Consider the following 20134-nt stretch of genomic DNA (forward strand, 5'->3'; position numbering starts at 1 on the left):
CCACCATTGTCACATGAGTGTGCACCCATGTCTGCAGGCATAGCGCTGGTGTCAGGAGTGAACAGGCCATAAATCACACTGTGGAAGTGAAATTCACTCTCGACAACAGGAAGTTTAACTCTTTGTTAGCAAAACGCTATCCTTGCAGACTTGATGCAGTGTCAGGCCTAATTAACACAGCAACTCATTCCTGGTAGGTCTTGCCTCCATGAAGCAGTTGCTGAAACTGAAGGTCCCCTCCTCTCCAAGGCTTTACCCAAGCAATCAGAGACTGTATCTGCATGGAGCCAATCTACTCCTTTCATGCCTCTTCTGATTCTGGGAGACCGGGGGGGGGGTTATGCAAGAGGAGGGGGGCACCCATGGCTCTTCACCAGTCTCTGCCTCTTGGCCTCCCTCCTCCTTTGCATCAGCTTCTGCCTCTGATTCTGGACTTTTCTCCCCATAGACTATCCCAGCTCACTAAGCCCCGTTACCCCTTATGGCACCATCTCATCCCAGTCTTCTCCCTCTGACCACTCATTGTTGTCTCACCATCCCTCCTCAAGCTCTGAGCTTTCTTTCATTGGTGGTTCCCCAGCTGGATCCTCCCACCATTCTTCTGTATCTCACCAGTCCAGGACAGCTGGCCAGGTAAGGAGTTAGCTCGAATACTTTGGTTACTCCAACGGTGCAGAGGCAGCAAAGCCATTTTTTCCTCGTTGCTAATTTCACACCATGTAGCATTCTACAATTATAAACAAGAACACTGTTGTGCATGCACAGGGCTGCAAAGATCACTCTCTGTGCTTCCCTTTCTGACCTTTTAACTGTCATTACATATCACTTAAGGCCTTTCCCCATTCATGCACTCTTGTAAAACCTGTCCTGACTGGTTTCTGAAGCAGGGTGTTTTGTAAAATGAAGATCTCTGTGTGTTTGTGTATGAATGCCATGCAAAAGAATCTCATCCTAGATTCGCGCCTGTCCTGTGGAACACCCTTCCATCAGATGTCAAGGAAATAAAAAACTACCTGACTTTTAGAAGACATCTGAAGGCAGCCCTGTTTAGGGAAGTTTTTTATGTTTGATGTTTTATTGTGTTTTAAATTTGTGAGCTACACAATCACTTTTGGATGGAGTTCCTCCAGGATCCATTTCCAAGTCCTTTCTACAATCATACCTCGGTTTAAGTACGCCTCGGTTTGAGTATTTTCAGTTTAAGTACTCTGCGGACCCGTCTGGAACGGATTAATCCACTTTCCATTACTTTCAATGGGAAAGTTCGCTTCAGATTAAGTACGTTTCAGGTTAAGTACAGACTTCCGGAACCAATTGTGTTTGTAAACCGAGGTACCACTGTATTTCTATATGGATCACTTCATCACATCCGATGGTTTTCATTTCAACACCAACCATATATTGGTAACACCCATCTTTACCAAAACATCCCTTCTCCATTCTGTCCTGTGGCTCCTGCTGCTTGCAGCAACATTACTGCTTGGATGTTTCACAGGATTGCACAGGTGAGCCTGTGCACAGGTCATTTCCTAATTAAACTACAGAAACCTCTTCCTCCTCTGTGCTTCCGCTGTCATGCCTCAGGGTTCTATCTTGAATGCTACCACTAAAATCACCAACATCAGAGCATGTGAGAGCCACCCTTAGATTCTTATCTGAGCTTCCTGTTTGCTCATACTCCTTAGCCCTTTTCAGTCATTCTTCCTGCACGTGTGAGTCAAATGTGCATTTTTGGCCCTGCCCCCAGCATTGCCACAAAACCATAATAATAACCGTGTTGACCAGCAAAACTTAACTGTCACCATCCAGTAAGCAGGAACCAGGCCTCACACATAAAAATAAAACCTCTATCAAGCTACATTTATTATCCTTGAAGTACATAGATAAAGATGTGGTCTTCCCCAAACGAAGGTTATGTATTCTTTACTTCAAACTTAACTTACGAAACTGAATAGCAAACCAGAAGAAACAGACATTATCAGGATCAACAAACAAGTCCTTTTCATGGGGGGAAGAAATCCCCCCAAAGGATGTTACTTTCTTTTTCTATGCCACAACAGCAGTGAGAATATTAATAGCAAAATATTGGAAGAAACAAGAATTACCAACTATAGAAGAATGGCAAATGAAGATGATGGACTTTATGGAACTTGCTGAACTGACTGGGAGACTCCGGCACCAGAAGGAAGAGACGGTAGAAGAAGATTGGAAGAAGTTTAAAGTTTATTTAGAAAAATATTGCCGTATTTAAATTTTAGGATATCTTTGGAAGTAATTTTTTGGCTGTAGGGTTAGAAGGAGATGTTAGTATAGAATTTAAGATGAATATATGTAAGTGTTATAATGTGAGGAATTTATAGTAATGGCTAAGTGGTAAGGAATGTTTAAGATTATGATATATGAAACTGCTAAAGATGAGTAGCAATGAAAATCAGATAGGGAGAACTTGGGGAAGTCCACACAAGAATGATTAGAGAAGATGAAAAGATAAGAGTTTATTTGTATTGTTTTTGATTTGTTTGGTGTGTTGTTGGTGTGTTTTTTTATTGTATTATTGTGTTTTTATAATTGTTGATATAAAACGAATAAAATTTTTATGGAAAGGTTTTTTTAAAAAAGTCCTTTTCACCATGCCATATAGTTGTTTTTCTATGTCATACGAGGGAGGAAAGGAAATGGAGGTATTTCCAAAGCAGACCCACTGAAATGAGTGAATATGGCTAAGTTAGGGACTTTCAATGGTCTACTGCAAACAAAATTTACTTGAATACAACCCCATGGTGCTGGAGGAGACTCTTGAGAGTCCCATGGACTGCTAGAAGATCAAACCTATCCATTCTTAATGAAATCAGCCCAGAGTGCTCCCTGGAAGGACAGATCGTGAAGCTGAGGCTCCAATACTTTGGCCACCTCATGAGAAGAGAAGAATCCTTGGAAAAGACCCTGATGTTGGGAAAGATTGAGGGCACTAGGAGAAGGGGACGACAGAGGACAAGATGGTTGGACAGTGTTCTCGAAGCTACGAACATGAGTTTGACCAAACTGCGGGAGGCAGTGCAAGACAGGAGTGCCTGGCGTGCTATGGTCCATGGGGTCACGAAGAGTCGGACACGACTAAACGACTAAACAACAACAACAACCCCATGGAGAGATAGTGTGGGCAGAACACTTTGGGCACATGAAGAGGGAAGGGAAGGGAGATGCCCCACATTATTAGTAAAAAAATCTGAAGCAGTGGAAATATTTGCATGGTGGGTGACCTCACATGTGCTGTGCATTTCTGTACGCCATGTCCTTGGTTTGCTGCAGGCACAGGCACTTTGATTTCAGTCGTATTTTGACTATGTAGTCGTACCTTGGCTTTCAAATAGCTTAGCTCACAAACAACTTGGAACTCGAATGCCGCAAACCTAGAAGTAGATGTTCCAGTTTGCGAACTTTGCCCCAGAAGACGAAAATCCGGCGCAGCTTCCAATTAGCTGCAGGACGCTCCTGCAGCCAATCGGAAGCTGCGCCTTGGTTTTCAAACATTTTGGAAGTCGAACAGACTTCTGGAACACATTCTGTTCGACAACCAAGGTAGGACTGTAGTTCAGCGGGATAGCACTTATTTTGAGGGCAGAGAGTCCCAGGTTCAGCCCTTGACTCTGATTGGTAAGACTGGGCCCAAAAAAGGTCCCCTGACTATTACTGCTAGTCAGTGTAGTCCAGCAGTCTTCAACCTTTTCAGACCCAGGACCCATTTGTAACCCAAACATGAATTTGAGGACCCATTCCTTTAACCACATATTGGCATGGTGGTAGTGTCCCCCTTGCGGCCTACCTTGGACCAGGCCACCAATTGAAGACCAGTGGTGCAGACAATACTGAGCTAGGGGTGAGTTAATTTGTTTTTTCTCAGTTTCTCATTTTTACAAACTTTTACAAACTTCAGTTCAGTTCTCCACATTTCCACATCTGGTTTTGATTTATTTATTTTTAAAGGCCCTCGTGAAAATTCACCAGCATCTCGGTGCTCATTTCTCCCAATGTATGCTTTTTATACAACATTGTGTAATACAACATTTTTGCAAAGAAATTTCCCCTAATAGAATGTGCTTGTACACGATTTTCACTAACAGATGCAGATTGAAATTTAGCTACCTTTACAGCTTTTAAAATGACACCTCCCTTGTTCTCTTATAACGGCAATGACAACCACATGATGTTGTTCTTATTTTCTTATGTTCCCAGAAACCCTAAGGCACCTTTTTCTGTAAGCATGGAATGGAGGGGAAGCTGCCTACCATGCATCTAACCACTGTTATTTTTAAGAAAGTAGGAAGAGCCCTGCTGGATCCAGCCAAGGGAACATCTAGATCAGATGTAGAGAGTGACAAAGAAAGTCCCTTCCGCCATGAGAGGAGGGGAGATTGTGGGCGCCACAAGCACTCCACGAGATGGGGGAATGGATGCCATTCCCCCCAGCCCATTGGCCGGCTCCCGGACATGGCGCTCCCTTGACGCGTCCAATCAGGACGTTCCAAGGGGGCGCGGCTTGCTGATTTAAGCAAGCCCACGGCCGGGAAACTGCCTCTCTTATCCTGACCACCAGCTGCATCGTTTTTGCTGCTCTCGGATCGTCGCTTCAGGACAAGCCTCAGCTACGAAAAGACTTCTTTTAAATCCTTTTCTTTCTTGCCTTCTAGGTCCTTGGCCGGCTACAGTCTGCAGTGCTGTGGAGTGGGGTGGCTGATCAGGCACCGGGGAACAGCGGTTCATGCACTCCGTGAGCCAGCGGCCTCCTCTTCGTTCCCCTCACCTCCGTGCTTACAGGGGTCAGGGAAGTGCGGGCTTGCTTCCACCGCTACCTTGTCTCCGCTGACTGCTACCGCTGCATTCCCAGATCGTGCCGTGAAGCCTTAAGGAGTCTGAAGCCATGGTAGGCGAGGGCCTAAGGCACGACCCGTAGCAGTGGCCCCAGGGTGAGTTCCTAGTTGATCTGCATCGCAGGACTCACCCAACGGTGGTTAACCCTTCACAGACTGCCAGCAGAGCAGGCTGGAGTCGGATACAGATGGTTAGAGCCAATGCCTAAGCCAATACCTCTCTACATCCGTAATCAATAAAGTTGTGGCCTTTTCATGCCCATTAACCTTATGCAATGTGTCCTGTGTCTTTATTTATTCCGGGGGGGGGGGGTCGGGGCATCGCCACACAAACAGATGGAATTTTTTTATTTAAAAAATGCAGAAATATAGATACAAGGCAAGTCTTAGGGCCTGTGCACACTCCAACTACCCACACCACCGTGAACTTATTGGACAAAATGCAGAATATAAATGGACTAAATAAAATAACAATGAGCTGTGTTTCAAAAGCTGCATCTCCTACTTCTTGGTCCAGTTTTTCTTCTTCTTCTTCAGAATATACAGTCTCATGAGTCACGCAGGCAAACACGATCATCTGCCAGAATTTAATTCTTTGTTTAAAAACGTCTCTCTCTCTTTGGCTATATAAACCTATGCAATACAATTATTATTTATTTATTTGTTTATATATTTTTTTTAAAAAAAGAGTTACCATCTTGCCGCCTGACTCAATTATGCTCCAGGCTTATCAAATTTATTTATTCATTATGCAGAAGTTCCAGATGGTGGTAATCATCTGGGAAACAATAGCTAGTTATATATAAGAAGGTAAAGGGACCCCTGGCCATTAGGTCCAGTTGTGACTGACTCTGGGGTTGCGGCGCTCATCTCGCTTTACTGGCCAAAGGAGCCGGCGTACAGCTTCCGGGTCATGTGGCCAGCATGACTAAGCCGCTTCTGGCGAACCAGAGCAGTGCACAGAAACGGTGTTTACCTTCCCACCGGAGCGGTAACTATTTATCTACTTGCACTTTGACGTGCTTTCGAACTGCAAGTTTGGCAGGAGCTGGGATCGAGCAATGGGAGCTCACCCCATCGACGGGTGCCGGAAATGACATTAGCACATGCACGCAAATGATTTCTGGTGCTTTTTCAGGCCCAGAAGTGGGCAGCCATGCCACGCCACCCACGCCGGTAAGAGCGGGCGGCAGGGATCATTGCGGTCATCGCAAGCCGGATAAAAGAGGCTTTCGGGTCGTATGTGGCCCCCGGGCCATAGTTTGGGGGAACCCTGGCCTAAGGTAAAGGTAAAGGTACCCCTGACTGGCAGGTCCAGTTGCAGACGACTGGGGTTGCGCGCTCATCTCACTCTATAGGCCAAGGGAGCTGGTGTTTGTCCGCAGACAGCTTCCAGGTCATGTGGCCAGCATGACAAAGCCGCTTTTGGCGAACCAGAGCAGCACACGGAAATGCTGTTTACCTTCCCGCTTGGAGCGGTACCTATGTATCTACTTGCACTTTGATGTGCTTTCGAACTTTTAGGTTGGCAGGAGCTGGGACCGTCGCGGGGATTCGAACCACCGGGATTCGAACCGCCAACCTTCTGATCAGCAAGCCCTATATATATATGCCTTGATTAGGTGTAATATTTTTTCCTGTAGGGGATTTGAGTGAATTAATTATTTTTGCTGGTGGACAGCTGTTCCCGCCCTTGAAAACACTATACAAATTTTTATCATCATCATCATTTCTATAGATGATGAGCATACTAAGCCCATGGGCATAGCCAGGCTTTATGTTGGGGGGGGGAACCTCAGTTATTTAAGTATTTTGTATTGATTTACTTGATTTTGGGGGGGAAGCTGCCCCCCTGCCCCCTGGCTATGCCCACGACTAAGCCCCAATTTAGCAAGGGTCGTTTTTGCACATAGAAATTGACCCCTGCACATGGATCCATCCAGCTTTCATGAGTGTATGTGTGGTACCACTGGGCACACACAAGCAGGGACACATATCAGCAGAGACTGTCAATGCCAATCAGATGTGAGCAGGGCGGTACTGATGTGTGACACATCCTCAGCACAAAGGGGATAAACATCACCTTAAAGTGACACGTTTGTTTTGTGGTAGTTCTTCACTGACCCAGTTCTTCTTCCTTATTATAAAGGCAATGAGCAAGTAATAATCAAATTGCTTGGACTGCTCATATTTGATTAACTGTCTTTTCACAAGTATCATTGTAAGCAAATATAAGAAAGACTAGCTGCTGCCATTTTACAGAAGACCCAGTGCTAAAACACAGCAGGCATAATTTCGTTCGTTGTTGCAGCACTGTAATAGTGGGGGGGGGACTGTTGAATTTCTGCCTAGCACGAAATAGGTAATGGCACAAGATAATGCTTTAGTTGATATTCCCACATTGCAGGAGGTTTGGATGAGAGGACTCTCAGGTTCTCTTCCAACTCTACAATTCTATGATTCTGATATCAAGAAATAAATATGGAGTGATGGGTTCGAATGAATGAATGAAATCAGATCCAAAGCCATCATCCATCACCATCAACAGCAACCAAAGGAACCAACTACTGATGTTTAAGTTTGGAAATGCAGAGGAAACATTGATTAAACTCTACCTGGCCGCAGTGGGCTACTGATTTTACAGAAGAAAAATGAGGAGAGATTGGGAAAAAATGCATCTGCTTGACTGCAGAAAAGCAATATGTAAAAATCAGAGGTAGGAAAATAGATTATCCTCTTTATTGTCTTTCTATCAGACAAAAACAGAATAGATACAATGTGTTTACCAATTCCTTCTTGTTTCCATCAGCAGGTCTACTGCCACCTGGTGACTAATTACACCATCCGCACAGAAAAGAAAATAATTAAATGGTAAAACAACACTGGGGCGTGATAGAGTGACAGCCCATGAGGGGGCTTTATTAAATCGACTGCTTATCAGTACTGGGTGCATATTTTGTACTGTATTGCCAACTGGTGCAACAATCATGAGTTGGAGAATCGCGTTCTCTTGTATTGTAGACTCATACATTCTGAAATAAAGGTGAATCTGGGTTTTGGTTGGATTGGAAAAACTCAGTGGTGGTGGGTGTCTCCATCCTGCCCAGGGTGTGTGTGTGGTGTGTGTGTGTGTGTGTGTGTGTGTGTTGGGTCTGCCCAGTCCCCACTGCCACTGGAGCGACACCAGCCCTGAGTGGCAAGGCTGTTGCACCCTCCTCGCCCCCCCCCATCTCAACCTTGCCGCTGGATTTAGGTTTGATGAGGCCCTAAGCTACTGAAGGTATATGTCCAGCTGCCCTTTGTCAACAACAAATTGTTGCTGTTTTTTGTATTGAATATATGCTATATGGTAATGCCATTTGCACATAACAAAATATGTATTTTATCAAAGCAATTGTTGAACTGAAATACAATTAAGAAGAAATATATTAACAGTGATTTGGGGGGGGCAAGAGAGTGGGGCTCTAAGCTATAGCTTGTTTAGCTTATACATAAATCCCAGCCTCGCCCAAACAATTTAGAGAATTAGGATTCTATTCAATATGAGAATACAGTAGCTAAACAACAACCACTAAACCCAGAGTACATTGCAGTTTGCAGTTAATTATTCTATTGTATTTTAAAGGGGGGCAGGGGAATCTCAGATAGGGAGTTCCATGATTCATTGCAGAGCAGAAGCAAGTTTATTCTATAAAGCATCGTTACACAATATAAAATAAAATGCATTATTATAACAAGTAGTAATAGAGGCTATATCCCTACTTGATGTTACATTTTTACCGTCAATTTTATTATGCCTTTTTCTTCTTCATATCTTTTTGTTCTTGTAAGCCACCTTCAATATTCTTTGTGACAGAAAGGATACATAAGGGATATAAATACATAAATCAATCGATCGATGTAAGATTCCTTTAAAATAAGTGTGCACATTAATATCAGATATATAATTTGCCCCTCATATTAAGTACATTTATTTGTACTTTTGCATCAGACAAAGCACATCCTTATACAACCTCTTTGGTGCATCAAGACCCCAGACAAAATCCACATGTGCCCAATCAGGAATATGCCTGTGGAACACTAAATTGGTGATTCGAGGGAGCAACAGTTCAACATTTCTTGTGCTTGCAATATTGTCATGTCCACCACTCCACACAGCTGTTGGCACAATAGAATCCTCTAATTTATAAAATGGGGGTGAACTCTGTTGATGAAAAGATCAAAAATATGAAAATGAGGTTCACATTTACATTTCTTCTCATTGTTAATATAACTTTTGGATCTTCATGTATTGGATGTCTAACATCTGTCACTTGAAAATCATTCTTTACCTGTCCATTCAGAATCAAATTCCCTATACTGGACCAGTAAGAATAGCAAAAGGTATTAAAGGGGAATCTCCGCTTAGGTTAGGCAGGGGTTCCTTTCCTGACTGCCACAGGTATCACTGGGACACACACTAGTCTGTTCTGCCCCATTCCACCTGCAACCCATCCCACCCTCCTGCCAATCTAGATAGACAATGTCGAACCCGATTGACCAATTGTCTGATATGGTATAAGGCAGCTTTCTATGCTCCTCCTCATTAAATGGCTGCATTTTCAAAGACAAACCCATAGTTTCAATCAGTTCTGTGTCTTTGATGTTATCAGTTACGCAAGAACTCAGAAATCACAACATGGTTCACACTGAATGTTTAACCTGCGAGCAAAATCACTCATTAGAATCCAAATCACTTACCATGTTGTAGATAGCCCCGTTCTTTGGTCCATAATCAAAATATTTAAATTGGTTTGATTTAGCAACCTAAAAAGATGAAAAAGACTTATGCACAATTTGAAATTTGGTGCATGTTCAAAATACTGTACTAAATCTTCTGAAAGATGGATAGTCCAAAGAAAATTCAAAATGTAGGGATCTTGGTTTTCAGAATCTCCACCCATCCACCCTGGCCAATAAAAGGACCAAAAGCTCTGGTTAAAACAGTGGTGTCTCTAGAAAGTCAGGTAGAAGATTATTAATGTATTTATCAACCTCATTTTGAGAAAGCTCTGGGAGATACTGAAGTCTGAAACCCTGGCTGCCAGTCAGGGTAGGCAATTTTGAACTGAAAGGACCAATGGTTTGATTCAGTATAGGGGAGCTTCCCGTATTCTTCCTGTGAGATGCTAACAGGAAGTATTCTAAAAGTATCTAGGATATAATTTCAGGGGTGGGGAGTAATTTTGAAAATGACACTTTCAAAAAAACGAAATGAGAACCTTGTTACAAAAACAAGAATATGTGAAACTGAACATTCAGGTAAATATGTCCAACTTTTGACTCCTGAATTTTGAAATGCTGAGAAGGTTTTTATTATACAGTACCTGACCCCAATGTACGAATGTTTTTACAGAAGAATAATCGGGGAAAATTCCAGTATACACATCTGCTCGACTCTGGAAGAATGATAGGAAAGAAAATGCTTTTTAAAATCACATCCTTGAAGAGTTTTCAAGGAACAGCTACATTCACAAGGCCTTCGCATTTAAGGCAGTACAGCATATAGACACTTGCATGCTGCACAAGGAAGCAGATTTCTGATGAAGAGGTGTCTGGGTACCTAGATGGGTATCCCCCACCCATAGTGAATCCAGCTGATAAAGAGCCATAAGAAGGAAGAAAAGGGGCCTTGAAATTGCATCTCAACATTGAGCACTTGGACAGCACATGGCTCAGGCAGAGAGGTCACCTGGTCACAGCCTGCCCTACTGTAGTAATTCCTTCTAACTTTGCATCTGGAAATTAGCATAAGCAATTGAAATTTGCAACTCTGAGACTTCTTGGTTTTTTTGACTGTGGTGCATTTTGTCTTCAATGGTCGTGTGTAAGTGACCACCTACCTACTAGGTTTGAGCTCAACTTTGAAAATGCATTTTAAACGATGATTGATTACTGTAACATCTATTGAAAGAGGTCTCAAGAATTTCACTATAGAATAATTGTGCTAAGGAAATCAGAATTATGGCAAGTGATAGATTGTTTGATTGCTTTTCTTTTGTCGTTATGTTTATGTACATCGCTAGTTCTTTTAAAAAAAGAAGTAAATGCATAAGCGATATATAATAAATCTGCCTACCACATTTAGGTTTTTCTCATTGTGTCCTTGAAGTAAGGAAAGGACTTCGAGACAAAGTCTGTCAATCAATGGATTGCTGCATATCTTCGCCTTGATAGCTTTTAGTTCGTTACTGAGAAGGCATATTTCTTTATTTCCAAATATAAGCTGTAAAATAAAATAAAAATCTCTAAATTTCTAAATAATAGTCCTTTCTTGGAAGGAAACATTAAGCCCCCAGCTAGGAATAGATCCCCTTTATGTTACAGTCATATACCACCTTTCTCCAGCACAATCAAGGTGATATACCTAGCCTTTCTAGGCAATTGTGCCTTCAGATTCTAATGCAAGCCTGGCTCTGCATGGCTTCAGCAAGATTTTTGGGGCATGCCCTACAACCACTTGAAGGATTACCTCATTCCCAAAGAACCTCCCAGGTGGTAAGTTAGTGGAATGAAGATGGGGTAATTTTTGTTTTGTTTTAATGGGGATGGTGTTTTTAACTTGGGGGCATAAAATACAGGGTGGGTGTTGTTTTATCTGAAAATGTGCTTGGGAGGAGAGGAGCTGGGGAGTGCAATGGGGGGCAATTACAGCATTTCAGAGTACGAGTAAGTGTGGTGTGAGAGGTGGGGCAGGCAATGTAAGGGGCACACAATGCAGGTAGAGTTGGTGACTATGCCGTATGCCAGCCCCTCCTCCAACCTAGGGAATTGTGGTTGTCCTATCAGCCAACCCTTGGGTCTGTGGATGCTGTTGCTGAATGCAGGTCAGCTCGAAGTGAGGCCTCCCTCAGCCATGACTTGATTGTGGATGAGGAGGCCGATCTGGACCTCATCACTGAGACCTGAGTGGGTGAGCAGGGTGGAGTTCTTCTCCATGTTGAATTAAAGAAACAGAGTGGACAGCATGAAGGGTAGCTCTCTGTTAAGACTCACAAGAAAAATAGATATTAAAATTATGGATCTGCAAATGCTTGAGTCATACTTACTCTTAACAATGCATCAGGCCAGCGTAGAAGAAATGAAAATGGCCCTTTGGTGCCTACCAATACATAGGGAGGAGCAAAACACAGGGAGAGTTTCACTTTCTTAGCAAGCTGCGGCATGGTAGAAAAGGCAATTAAACCTGGAGAAAAGAAAGTTTTTTAAAAACATTGCACCTGCAAACAAACAAATCAGAGATAAGAAACCTGTGGCTCTCCAGTTGCTGCTGGGCTACAACTCCCATCAGCCATACTTGCTGCGGCTGATGGGAACTGGGGTCCATAAGCATCCAGAGGGTCAGCGGCGGAGCTTCATGCTCCGCCACCGAGGGCGGAGAGCAGGCGCGCTGCCCCCAGGGACATGGTGCACATTCTGGGAGCGGGGCGCAGTGCACGTTTTGGGGGCAGGGCGTGCATTTTGGGGGTGGGGCAGGCAGCCGCGATGGCGCCCTTGGGATCGCGCTGCCCTATCTTCCTACGCCCCGGCAGAAGGTGAAAGGTTTTCCATCTCTCTTCTTTTGAAATGTCTGTCATACAACGAATTCAGGTTGGTTTGCTCTTTGGATGTGTCTTAAATTAGGCACTGGAGTCTTGAAGAGAATCTGTCACATATAAGTGCTGAGCAGGATCCTGTTCTTTCATGCCTGCTGGTCTCTCTCTCAGACTTTGCTCACTTGCACCAGAAATGGAGATTATTCATGTATATTCTGCACAGCCAAAACCACAGGCAGGCAGACGTGGAGAGTCCAGGATGTAATTATAGCTCTCTGTCCTAGTCAGCCACTCTGACCCTGACCTGTCCAGCACCCTGTTCCTTGCAGTGGCCAACAAGATGCTTATAGGAAAATAGGACATGAAGGAAATGTTTTCTCTAGCGCATAGCATTCTGAGATATGGTGTCTCCAACCATGATGGCAGTATATAGCCATCATGACTAGTAGCCATTAATAGCTTTAACTTTCATGGATTTTTACAAGCCCATTTTGCAAGCATTTTGCAAACATCTACATTTGTAGCTAGCCCATCACCAACTTAAGTGGTAGCAAATTTCATCGTTATACAATGCACCATGTGACTAAGTACTTTCTTTTCTTTCCCATCACTAAGGTTACCAGATATATTTTTTTCAATGAATCTGGGGACACTTTTCAACTTCCTACTAAATAGATGGATTTTTTCAGGGGACTGATTTGTAAATCCAGGGATTGTCCCAGGGAAACAGGGATGTCTGGTAACCTTACCACAATCTCCCAGCACTGAGCTACATTGGAAGACCTGGCTTCTAAGAAGTACATCAGGAGGCAGATGAAGGCAGTGATGGACGTGATGGAACCCACCATGCACAGGTGGGTTTGTTCAGGTATGTGGCTGATCAAGGCAACAGGGGTGACCACCACTTTCATGCCTAGCTTTTAAGCTTCCAGATACATTCTGGGACACAGAATATTAAAGAGGATGGATCTAACTGTGATCTAATAAGTCAAAGCTTGTGTTCTCATGCTGTTAAAGCAGAAGTGAGGAAGCTGTAGCCCTCCAGATATTGTTGGACTTCCATAATCCCTGCCTTTTGACCATGTTGCTGAGGCTGCTGGGAGTTGGAGTCCAAATCTGGAGTGCCAAATATTCCCCATTCATACCTTAAGGTCACCAAGCCTCTGTCCATTACTGCAGCCCTCCTCCCCTGACCATGTTTTGAGTCCCAGCTTGACTACTGAAAAACGACTTTCTCTTGGAACATATGTGAATGCTGCTTTTTTTTTAAAAAAAAAAAAAGCTACTATGCTTTAACTTGTTTCTTTTCTTTTCTTTTCTTTTCTTTAGTCTATCCAAGAGTCCTGAGATTGGACCACATCCCTAGTGGGTTCCTCAAGAATGCAAGAAGGTAAGAGACATTTCATTCTGCTCTTCACTTACCCAATGTACATCCCTGGGAATGACCAATATAATACAAGCTTTTTTCCTTAGTCTTCTGCAGAATAAAGTTAATGGCTGCTGGAATATCATAAATTGCCGTTTCATGAAAACTGAAAGACATAGACAGAATACCAGTGAAACTTTGACCACCTGCATTTGCATAATAATTAATAATAATAATAATAATAATAATAATAATAATACCCCGCCCACCTGGCAATGTGTACAATTGTGTACATTGATGTATCAATATTAAAAAATACAATACATCGGACATGGTAACCCTGACATTTGGAGGATAACCTTGCAAGTTGTCCAGTGGGAATAGTAAGGAAACAAAAAGTAAATATATATTTATGATTTATTTAAATATTTCTATTTCACTTAAACTAGCCCAGTTAGGTTCTCAGATATATACACTGTCCACAGGCCGTCTAGTAATCCAAATCCCTAATTTTTCAGGGCTTTATCTGTCAGTAGTAGTCAAGGTAGGCCGAAGACATTTTGGCACCTGAGTCAAATCACAAAATTGTGCCATGTCCCACCAGGGAGGAAGGAGTGAATTGAGATCTACATCAGGAGCAATTGTGGAGGGAATCAAATCAACCTTACCTATGGTTGAAGTGGGAATCAGAAAGCAGCCCTCTCTGAATCATGCTGGGCAAGTGCCAAGCCCAGGAAACCCCAGAGGGCAGCCCCCCACTGTTTCTTTCCTGGGCAGTAGAGGAGTCCTGCAGCACCCCCTATTCACCAAGAGGCTGCTGTGGAGGCAGCATTGGAGGGGTTGCCAAGGAATTGTCAATCCTGGCCCTTAAGTAGCATGCCACAGCCATTGCTGCCACCATGGCGGCAGCAACAGGCGATGCATTGCGTGCCCAGCTGCAGAGTCCCCTGCCCCAGTGTGCCTGATCTAAAAAGGGGGGTAAAATGAATGGACACGACAACCATCTGGGATTTAAAATTTGCCACAACTTTATTGATTTCAGATGTTCAAAGCCTTGGCATGGGCATTGGGTATGTATCCCTCTCAGCCACCCCCCCCCCAACTGGTGGAACAACTGAGGAATGACAGCGTCTATTGGGGGGCAGATTCATCGCAAAACACAGGTTTATGTGGATGGTCCCCAAATGCTGAGGGAAGCTCTATGGCCCACCAGCCCTGGGCAACTGGCTCTTTGGACAGAGACTTCCCTCCAGGCCCCTCTAATGGGGTACCCTGTTAACGCTGCCACAGTGAAAAGGGGGGGAGGGTGAGTCACCACTTCATCACACCCCTATTGGATGAAATACTATAGGATTCCGCCCAAGGCCAAAGTTCTGACTAGTGCTATGGGGAAGGCGCAAAACCTGAGACGCTGGGGAAATTCCTTCCCGGCAACCATCAAAAGACCACAGCAAAGCCCTCCTAGCTGAAGAAGAAATGGTTAGAGAAATAGCAACTATATTATAGAGAGGGACAAAGTGGATGATGCTCCCGGCCGACTGGACTGCAGCACACAGGGTCGGCCAGGCAAATAGTTGGCAGGCGGACCTGAGTGAAGCCTGCTCGCCAAGCCACGCCCCCCAGACCGCTGCGGATTGGCCCGTTTGAATCTCCGGGTTTGGTGGAAACCCATGAGGTACCACAGCAGCCAAGAGGGATGCAGAAAATGGCACTGCACAGTGGGGCAAGCTGAGGAAGGCGCTGGGCCGCAATTGTTGCTCACCAGGAGAAAAAGTCAGTAAACGGCTATTCCTTAGAGGATGGATCTGCTATCCCTTTGGAGCCTGCCACCTCACTTTGCCTCACGTATGGCACGCCCTCATAGTAGTGGTTATGATGCACATATTCCTCTCTGGAATGTATATCAATTTGTTTTTCATTCAGCTTTCAGTGTATGCAATGTGCACTTTAAACACACCTTTCCTTCTGCAGATCAAGTCTACCCCTCTTCTAATTTTCTAGCAAAGGAAACATTTCCTGCAGTATTTGGTGGTTTCGGTGATGCCCTTCCACTCTTACTTAAGATAGTTTAGGCTTGTCCAAAGGTGTCATGGGCTTTGAAGAAACTCGATCTCAGGACACAAGGGAGAAACATGCTAAGAGGAAGGCAAGCTTGGCAAATCTACCCCGTGATCAACTCCCACCTGGAAACCAATGTCCCCACTGTGGAAGGACGTGTGGATCCAGAATTGGCCTCCACCGTCACTTACGGACCCATGGTTAAAACTGTGTTCATGGAAGACAATCTTACTCGGCTATGAATGATCACCAAGGAAGAAGAAGAAGCTACAAGGCAGGACAAAGTAAAATGCTTAACCATTCAGGTTAGATGGTTACAGTCTGGGACACGCTTTTTCTTTACCATTCTAGCTGAGTCCTGGGAAAGTTCTCAGGAAAAGCATCCCTTCCATCCAAGCAACATTGGTCCCTTGTACTTACCTGAAATTCCAAAATTCTTTTTGGTCTACTGAGAAGTGCTTGTGTCTTCTAGACCAGGTGGTCCCCCTGTTGTTTAGTATCCAGACATCATAACCGGCATCTGCTAGGACAAATCCCAGACTATTGCTAGGAAGATTTGCAATCCAGCTCCTACCTTCCAAAAAAAGGTCAACTACCAATAACGCAACTGGCCTAGGCCCTGTAAAACAAAGAGAATATTGGATCAAATACTCCAGATATGCTCACTCACAGAGCATCAACATTTCCCTTTGGTATCTGACTCGGGGCCAGGAGACAGGGGGCAGTGGGTACACCATTCACCTGCCCAAGGTCAAAAGTGTGGCTTGGGAGCCAAAGAAGGGGAGCCAGAATGTTCCTTTTAAAGTGGTTAATCAATGTTGCAAACGCTCCAAATGGGTGTCCCTGATTTAAAGCAGCTGTCCCAGTTTCTGATTTTATCTCAGAATGTCCCGCTTTTCCTTAGGATGTTCCTATTTTCATTGGAGAAATGTTAGAACGTATGGAGTTATCCAACTCCAGAGCTGTCTGAAGGCAGTCCTGTATAGGGAATTTCTTTAATGTTTAATTATGTTTTTATATATGTTGGAAGCTGCCCAGAGTGGCTGGGGCAACCCAGTAAGATGTATGGGGTATAAATAGTAAAATTGACATTATGGAATGGGATGTCCCTATTTTCACTGGAGAAATGTTGGAGAGTATGATGTTGTACTCTTCTTAGAATAACATAGTCTAGCATATACTGGTTCATCCCATCGAGTTGGTGATTAAAACAATGGGAACTTTTTTGAACTGCTCTCCATTTTGAACCCCATCCTTCTGGAACACGTGCTAAGTAGTATAGGAGTCACAGAAAAGGAGCGGGCAGTTTCAAGTTCATTATCTGTCCCTGATTCACAAAATTAATTTATTGCAGAATGCTTGAATCGTGTGAAACAACACATTTTGCTTGTGAGGCAAATTGCAAAGTAGGCCTACTTAGCCGCAATAGTAGATGCCACACCAGATTCTTCCCATATTGAACAAACAACATTTGTTTTGAGAAACATACTTTTAAAAGAAACACAGAATTCTCAAGTCTGCAGATTGTAGCAACAAAAGAGGGAGAGAAATTGCTCAGTTGATAATTGTTCATTGAAAGTACAAACTATTCCTCTCGGTGAAAGTACAGCTCAGCCTTGCAATAATGGGGCAAATATGGCTGGAAAATACAACAACACGCAAGCAAGAACAGAATTTTTTTTCACTTTGCAATTGTCCCACACCCAACTTATGTGGAAATGATGCTGCATACATGAAGAAACACCATTTGGGGAACAATTCAAGCTGTGTACCACCTGTTTGGTTCCAGTCCTAAGCAATGGGAAGAACTAAAAAAAATGTGTGGTTGTTGTCTCCATGGTATGTCTAAAACTAAATGATCAGAACATGTTGAATGTGCAAAGCCTTTTGCAGCTCACTTGCCTAGAATTAAATTAGCACTAGAAGATCTTAATTTGCTGGCCAAAGCAAGAAATGAAGCCCATGGAATTTATCATGACATCTTTTCCCTATGTGTTAACGTCAGCCATGTGGTACAAAATATTAGCTGGCATAGATAATTGCAACAAGGTCACCCCAGCTAGAGATATATCACTGGAAGCTGAAGTAGCAAACATAGACATTCTCCTCATGGAGCTGACAAACTTTGAAACAACTGGAAATGCTTGTGGAATGAATCCAAACTGGCTGCATCAAACCTAACAGAAATAGACAGGGCTTTTTCATAGCTGCCAAGTTTTCCCTTTTCTCGCGAGGAAGCCTATTCAGCATAATGGAAAATCCCTTTAAAAAGGGGATAACTTGGCAGCTATGGGCTTTTTTTCAGAGAGAACTCAGTTCCGGCACCTTTCAGGCATTGTAAGAGAAAGAGGGGTGTGTTCTTGGTGAGTTCCGGCACCTCTTTTTCTGGAAAAGCAACACTGGATATAGATGTGATGGAGTTAGGTGCAAGAGGGCAGGGCCACATGTTGACAGCACACCTGATGCTAATTTGGAAGAAACTTGGCAGAGATGATACTCAAGAAGAGATATTTGTGGATATATCCCACCATATCCAAAAGGGATGTGGAGAGAAAAGCTTTATTTTTATCAAATAGCCTACTGACTACTGAAAACAGAAATACAACATTTACCCCCAATACATAAAGCAAATTTCGGAAAGGCACAATTAAAGCCATTAGATCCGTGGAACCTGTTAACATAGGACACACTTGGGTGAAATGTCCATGCTGTTATTTAATATTTTTCGCAGAAAAGGTATGAACAGCACCTCAAACAACCATACAAAACACCATTCCAAAGATACCTGTCTTTATTCCAGAACCGTTTATTCCATGTGGAATTCTGTTTGCCTGCAGGTAATAGCCATCCTCTGTCAGGACTGTATACTCTTCACTGGGATATCCCCAATACTGGATGATTTCAGGCTGTGAGTGGAGAGGGATGGAAATTAAAAAGCTTGATAAAAAAATATTCTGGGACAATTCTCAGAGCCAGGATCATTGTTCAATGACTTCCCTAGCCCTACACCAGGAATGAGAAGCCTGTGACTATAGCTGGGCTCCAGCTCCTATCAGTCCCAGGTAACAATGGTCAAAGATGATGGGAGTTGTAGTCCAACAACATCTGGAGGGCCTTAGGTTCTCCATTCCTCCCCTAAACTCTTATAATGTACACATGATTGTATGCAAGTTTGCCCAAAACACACCTTTCTGCAAGCCAATTTTGCCAGACAAAATGCTTTTTTGTATGTTGTTTTCACCCATATTTGCATTTTAGAACACACTTTACCCTGACATATGTGTTTCTAGTTCCATTACCTGATTGGAGAACAGCATTGCAAAATTTGGGAAATGCCAATTTTGAATGATTTTTTAAATATATATAATTGTTTCAGAAAATGCAAATTAAGTGGATTCAGCTTGAAATGTGAACGGAATCAAATTTCTCCCCAAGGGAGGATAATTGTTTAAAACACTTTCAGATAAATTTGCAGTGCGAGATAACCCTGTCAAGCATGGAGAATCTGCTTGGGAATGCATGCACACTTGAAAACGGTTTAAAAGGGAAGCTGTAAGGATTACAACCTACTGTTTTCAAGGGCACCTGAATTATCAACTTACAATTTCCATGAATTCTTGAGGATTCAAATGTTTTCCCCTTATGAATTCTTCAGACATCACAGCCTGTTGGACTAAGCAGGCCACTCCCCAAAACAGCCACATCTTGGGCCTGTGTATAAAACAGAACTACAGTATCTCCTTAATAGAAAATGTTTCAGGGAAAACACTGAATTGAAGAAAGGTCTTAAGGAGATCTGATAGGTGTTGAAGGCTGTGATGCAACAGAATTATTAATGCTAAATGCTACCTTGATGGTCCTTGATATTAGTAGATTCTGAGGATGAGAAGTACAAATGAATATCAAATGATATGCTGATAAATGTGTGTTCATTTCTCAGAATGTTTTTAATGGGTCAAAAAAAACAATTTTCAATTTCTTTATGCAATCCTCTTCACAATTGTTGAGTAGGGTGATGACTTTTTTACAACCTCATTTCCCTGTATCATAATTTGATGAGCTTTCATTAAAGATTAGATACAATCTTACTTTCAAAGAGATTTGATTTTTAAAAAAACCTTACGCACAAGATGATTTAAAAAAATTTATTTATCAGTTTTTTGACCATTTTTGAAGTCACTGTAAGCAGATATAAAATTGAACCCAAGCTTTAGAGCCACATGTACACAACATTATATAGGGTCATCAAAAAACACAAGGAAGCTTTT

The 20134-nt window shown here is 43.0% G+C and overlaps 1 protein-coding gene across 1 annotated transcript; it reads right to left on the reverse strand.

Annotated features, from left to right (window-relative positions):
• Positions 1–8838: 8838 nt before the first annotated feature.
• Positions 8839–19570, reverse strand: LOC118096413 (lysosomal acid lipase/cholesteryl ester hydrolase-like). The gene is made up of 9 exons (XM_035138224.1): positions 19469–19570; positions 18652–18772; positions 16287–16485; positions 13865–13974; positions 11957–12093; positions 10987–11133; positions 10235–10306; positions 9609–9674; positions 8839–9072 (listed from the first exon to the last, which is right to left on the reverse strand). Exons 1-9 carry the CDS (start codon positions 19568–19570, stop codon positions 8839–8841), a joined length of 1188 nt encoding a protein of 395 aa, XP_034994115.1.
• Positions 19571–20134: the final 564 nt, after the last annotated feature.

The sequence above is a fragment of the Zootoca vivipara genome, chromosome 5, assembly GCF_963506605.1.
Source record: "Zootoca vivipara chromosome 5, rZooViv1.1, whole genome shotgun sequence".
NCBI lineage: Eukaryota > Metazoa > Chordata > Lepidosauria > Squamata > Lacertidae > Zootoca > Zootoca vivipara.